The 6,423-nt window shown below is 43.2% G+C and overlaps 1 protein-coding gene across 1 annotated transcript; it reads right to left on the bottom strand.

Moving 5' to 3' along the window:
* Positions 1 to 204: 204 nt before the first annotated feature.
* LOC144738905 (S-adenosylmethionine synthase) lies at positions 205 to 6,358 on the bottom strand. The gene is made up of 9 exons (XM_078621904.1): positions 6,265 to 6,358; positions 4,010 to 4,087; positions 3,390 to 3,512; positions 2,796 to 2,908; positions 2,541 to 2,684; positions 1,006 to 1,224; positions 700 to 882; positions 402 to 535; positions 205 to 307 (listed from the first exon to the last, which is right to left on the bottom strand). The coding sequence occupies exons 1-9, from the start codon at positions 6,356 to 6,358 to the stop codon at positions 205 to 207; spliced, it is 1,191 nt and encodes a 396-aa protein (XP_078478030.1).
* Positions 6,359 to 6,423: the final 65 nt, after the last annotated feature.

Genomic DNA, 6,423 nt, shown 5'->3' with positions numbered 1-6,423 from the left:
GAAATAACACAAAGTCTAGGCATCTGAGACACGGTTGTTTTCTCTTCATGGATAAAGCACACATACTACTGGAGGGGAAAGGGAGGCTTTGGTGATGGGGCAAGAGAAGACAGGAGGAAGAAGGAGGAGAAGGGAGGAGGAGAAAAGAGGGTGGATTATCTGGACTGCTCCCAAGACCCACTGAGAAGAGAGGGGAGGGTGGGCTTAGTATCTGAGGTTCTTTGGCACCTCCCATGGAAAGACATCACGACCAAAGTGACCATAAGATGCTGTGCGCTGGTAGATAGGCTTCTTTAGGTCGAGCTCTCTGCAAACAGAAATCAGCATCATTTCATGAAAAGTTGAAAATACCAAGAGTGCATAGAAATGATAGAAATGTGAAATCTGCCATGAAAACAAACCTCACGATAACTCCTGGGCGGAGATCAAAGTTCTTTGTCACGATGTCCAGCAGCTCCCTCTCGTTCCTCTGCGAGGTCCCATAGTGGAAGATGGAGACAGAGAGCGGATGGGCCACACCGATAGCATAGGACACCTGAAAACAGATGAATCACAGGTTGGCACACTTGGAAAGGATAAAAACCACTCCGACTGACAACATTCTGCTTTCATCTTTATCAACACAATTCACATTTTCATTGAAAGGAAATTAAACCAAGTTCTTCCATCACAGTTAGCATGTGATATACGTAAACTCACTTGGACCAACACACGCCTGCAGAGGCCGGCTTTCACCAGAGACTTAGCCACCCAGCGGGCGGCATAGGCAGCAGAGCGGTCGACCTTTGTGTAGTCCTTTCCAGAGAAAGCTCCACCCCCATGCGCCCCCCAGCCGCCATAAGTATCAACGATGATCTTACGCCCGGTCAGACCAGCATCACCCTGTGGGAATAGACGTGATTATGAACAGGAGAATGTTAACTGTGTCCACACGGAGGACAAAAACACAACTTCAGCTGAGCAGGAAAGCTGAGGAGGAGGATGTTAGACAAGTTCTGTTCTCACCTGGGGTCCGCCGATGACGAAGCGGCCGCTGGGCTGCAGGTGGTAAATGGTGTCATCGTCGAGGTACCCGGAGGGAACCACAGCTTTCACCACCTGCTCCTTCAGACACTGACGCATCTCGCTCAGACCTACAGCCTCGTTGTGCTGCACGGAGATCACGATGGTGTGGACGCGCAGCGGCACCACAGCACCTCGATCCTGCCGGTACTGAACAGTCACCTGGAGAGGAGAAAACAGTGACAAACACACACAGACACACACAGACACACACAGACACACACAGACACACACAGACACACACAGACACACACAGACACACACACACACACCCTGCTGCCTGTTTGTTCTGCATGTCAAACAGTCAACCATCAAAAACAGGCACTTTTCATTTGCCTAATTATGATGTCACAAGCTGAGCACTGTATGACATGATGATTTTAGTGGGAAAAAACAGGTGTTACAGACTCACACACCACTTATCTGCCCCCCACCTCCGCCCCCCCAGACCCCCATTAATCTCCAGGCCTCAGTGGAATCCAACAGAAAAAAAAATCCATTGTACCAACAAGACCTTTAATCCCTTAACATGTTCGATGGCCAGAAAGCAGAAAGTCCACCACAACATCAACGTGTCTGCTGCCATTTTCTAATCTCGCTGATACACTTCCGAGTTCTTGGGGTGGATTTTGTGCCAGACACTCTAAAATACACAGCTCTGCATTCCAACAGTAAGTCCTGATGACAACACTGATAGACTGGACGTTTGGTGTGAGCTTGTTTTAACTGCTGCTGTGTTTCACTAATGTCTTTAAAGCAGTGACCATAACAACCCATCAATTGACGATGGAAATGCTCGCAGGCCTTGTGTTCAGGAGTAGCATGTTTCTGCACAACTTTGAATGTACTTTAGAGTAACAACAATCTGTGTGAAGAATTCAAGGACATAGGAAACATGCATTAACCCTAGATGTGTCTTTAATAGCCTTAGTATTTTGAGTACATAAGTGCGTTCACACTGAATGAGAATGTGAAAACGTAGTGTTCTACGCAAACTTAAACTGCCGAGAAGTTCAGCGTTGAACGCACATTTTCCACTCTCAACAGACGGCATCTTAATGACGTGGAAAGGACGTATAACTTTTTGAGATGGCGGGGGACAACTGCGAAACCTCAGGGGATATCACCGACCGATGGAATCCCGGCCAATGCTAACGTTAGCTTGCTAGCTAGTAAACCGTGGCACATTTTCAGGCACCAATGTTGAGGCGTACATTTGGCGCTTGTGTGTGATAAATTGTCGTCTTCACTGTAGATTGTGGTTTAAGATGTGAGGTCCCAGGCTTAATGTGTTGTAAACATGAAAAAAATGCAGCAGCTACGGCAATCAGTTTCATTTTGATGTCATTTCTGGTAAGTGTATGACGGCGCTGATTGATTTGAGACAGTACTGCCCTGTGCACTTTGTGAGTAAGTACATAGATCTGAGACACAGCAGGTGTTTTATATGCAGAAGTAGAGACCGTTTCTCCGCTAACCTGAGTTTTGGAATCTGGTCTGAGCCATGGCAGAGTTCCGTTACGGCGTAATTCAGCCATCTTGGCATTGAGCTTATGGGCCAGGACAATAGTGAGTGGCATACACTCTTCAGTTTCATCAGTGGCATATCCAAACATCAGACCCTGTGAGAGGATGAACAGATATCATGTACTATGTCAACACATTTCCTGCTCTCACTGCTTGGCAGAGATGCATGCACAAAGATGCATGTTGATGTGTGCGAGTTGTAAAACCTGATCACCAGCTCCCACATCCTCTTCTTTACGATCCAGGTGAACGCCTTGAGCGATGTCGGGGGACTGTTGCTCCAAAGCTACCAGCACATTACAGGTCTTGTAGTCAAAGCCTGTGGAATTACACAACTCAGTGTAGAACTCTCTGCCATTTCCAACATGTCGAAAAATCAAACTTTGCAACATAGGGGATCAGGCTTTCTGCCCTGCTGCTCTGAGTCTGTGGAACACCCTCCCAGACCATCTGAGGGGTCCACAGACTTCAGAGACATTCACTGTGGTCTGAAAACCTAAAACGGTCTTTTTTTTAAAAAAAAAGAAAAAAGAAAAAAAGAGAGATGAGAGTAGAACTAGAGCTCAACAGCTTCTTCATGTGTAAAGTGTTTTTCCCTATTCTATTAACCTGTGGCCATTTTTAAAATGTACACAAATCCTTTATTGTTACTTTCAAAGAAACCATAAACATTTCATTGCAAAACTCACAGATTCTATTTCATATTCCTGTCAAAGTCCTACAAGAAATCTGGATAAGAGAACAGACAAGTGCAGGTGACATGTTTGTAAGCGGTTTTAACTGGACAAAGCTCACTGTACCTTTGGAGGAGTCATCATAGCCGATGTGCTTGATTGTCTCCCTGACGATCTTCTGATAATCAACATTGGCCCTGGAGGTGATCTCCCCCGCTAGCAGGATCATCCCGGTCTTAGCAACGGTCTCTGAAAACAGGCGGAGATGAGAGCAGGGCTAAGCAGATAGACATCTAAGAACACGGAGGAAAGCATGTTGAGGATGCTGGCAAGGACATGCTGACAATTCTTATTAGCATTATCAACATTAAGAAAACAACGTTAAATTACAGTACAAAATGTTATTTTACAAACATAGTACTTTGGTCTGAACACTGTAAATCTTTCAAATGTATAGGAACAGGGCGGGGCATACTTGATGGACATTTCACTCTACATATGCATCCATCGCCACCTGTTTTACCACTTGTCATCCGCTACAAAATGAAAAATACCTCAGTTTGCATGTGCATGTTCACATCTCCACTGACACCATAGAAAACGGCAAAGGACCACATAACTCTGTCTTCTTTGTTTGTGAAATCAATCCCATACGACAAATAAAAGAGTCCAAAGTGGAAAGGGATCATTACTGCAGTAACAATACTAACAATACTTTACTGCAGTAAACTACCTCAAAGACTTACCACATGCTACTTTGGCATCTGGGTCTTGCCTGAGGTGTGCATCCAACACTGCATCACTGATCTGGTCACAAATCTTATCTGTAGAATAATATACGGAACTCTTGTAAACATATTTTAAAAAATAAAACATGTAACAACAGTGTTTCATTTTTGTCTTCTGACTGATTGACAAAGAACAATCCCACCATGTGTTCTTGAAATATAAAAATATCCGTTAAGCTGAAAAATTCAACACTTGTTGCAAAGAGTGAAAGAATTTAAAATGAACTGATAAAGGTGCTCCAGTGATAAGGTTCAGTGAATGTTTTCAAAACCACTGTCAAGTGAAATGCTTACAAATAGTCACTGGTGATATTTCAGTCACAGTATTAACAGTGGTGTGATTGGAGACTAAAATGAAACAAAACTAAACTAAACTCGATCAAAGTATGTGAATGTCACTGTGTAAATGCTTTCGTTCCCGGCCTGTGGGCCAAATGTCGCTCAAAACCGAGTAAAGGGGCCGAACTTCCACATGTGCTGTTGCTGCAGAGTGAGTGTGATCATCATACACGTTGTCGTTTCTGCTACTAAACGGTACTCTTAACTCTTCACCATTATACCTGCATCTTCCTCGGGTTGTTGCACAACTTGCGCAGATTGCTCAGATTCTCCTGTTCTAACAAAAAATGTCGCCCAAGTTGCAGCGCAGCAGCATGAACGCATTTCAAACGAGTCATTATCTTGTCAAACTGCTCTGTGTCTTGCAAATCAGTACGGGTTTTCTGTCTAAACAACCTCAAGAGTCCTCAGGTGCTCAAAGCTGACAGATCTATAACACATGACATGTACAATCAAGTGGGTGTGGTAAACATGTTAGGTCAAGAAAAACAGCATTTTCTTGCCATGAAAACGTATATCACAATTGTGAGAGAATTCATTTAGAAAAGATTCATGCAGAAAACAGCGACTCCAGATGTACACTGTTATTTTTATACTAAATTTGACTGTACTAAGTACTACCAATAATCCTCCAAAAAAGGTATGACAATTTGAACATTCCGTGATTATTGATTACTAGTTACTCAGGTGACCGAGGCAGTTACTTCTTCATACGTCATCGGTCACGTAACTTTTTGTGCATCAAAGCACGCTTTGAAATAGTGGTTCACAGGTAATTCACAGGTGCTGTCCTGACTAGAAGTTTGGACCGGGAACATTGGTGTCAGATGGCCGTTCCTTGTCACATCGACACAAAGATCATTCAGTTACTTAGTTAACACTTCTAAGCCTCAACACAGAGGATCATATCATTATTATCGTGTGGTTCTGATGGGTTTTTCAATAATTTCCCTCAAAATTAAATAATTTTGAGTCTCTGGGACAATAATCCTGCATTTCCCTACTGGCAACACTCGTTTATCATGGAAATGCAGTATGTCACTGTACAGACACAGCAACTTGAGCACATAATAAACAAAAAAAAACCAAACAGACAAGCTATTTAACAAGGTTATGGAATATTTAAACTTTTACAGTCTTACACTGAGAACTGGCCTTTTGAGGCCATAATGCTGATGAAGCCCTCAGTGAAAATGAGTTTGACACCCCTGCTCTTAGAACAGCCCCTGTAAGTACCGGTACCTATATTTAGTAATACTGGTAAGCCTATTATCTGTGGCAGTGGATCTGCCCCCAACTGCCTCAATGAAGAATAAAAACTGTTGGGACTTCGGCAAAGATGTGTATGTATTTTTCCACAGGTTATATAGCGTGACAGAGTAATGACGCAATCTTGCCAATTACCAGAATACCTGCAAATGTTACATTAAATGGTAACAAAAATAAGCCACCTATTGGTAGTGTTCACTGATTGTTACTACTGTCTTAGAGGCACATCATATCCCACGCTGGTAATTCGTGGAAGAAAACGGCGAGGTTAGCGACATGTGACTGACAGGAAGTATGTGTAAAAAAAGTTGTTAGCTAAGCGCTAATTCTTGTAGCTGTTGTTAGCATGGAGCTGATAAAGTGCGATATGGTTTCACTACAAATATACAATACAACATATACACTGTCTTTGTGAATGTGTTGCAACGGCTGAACTGTTGACGGAGAAGGTGAACGATATGTGAGTGGACAGATTACAAATACGCCGCGCTAACACTAAGTTAACTACCACATGTCCTGTTAACAGAGGCTAACGCTTCAATCGAGCTAATTCATTTCGTTGCAAGGAAAAAAAATGCCGTAAGCCGTATATAGTAATTACTCACCGGGATGCCCTTCTCCGACGGACTCAGACGTGAATAGGAAGCAATCTTCGTCAAATGGCGAGTTGTTATGGAAACCGTTCAGTTGACCGTTCATTTTAACCAATAAACAATAAACAAGCTAGCGGATGAATGACTTGTACAAGTCAATGAGCAGACAGC

Source organism: Lampetra planeri, unplaced genomic scaffold (assembly GCF_965212315.1).
Source record: "Lampetra planeri unplaced genomic scaffold, kcLamPlan1.2.h2 scaffold_1217, whole genome shotgun sequence".
NCBI lineage: Eukaryota > Metazoa > Chordata > Hyperoartia > Petromyzontiformes > Petromyzontidae > Lampetra > Lampetra planeri.
This window is presented reverse-complemented; position numbering and strand designations above follow the sequence as displayed.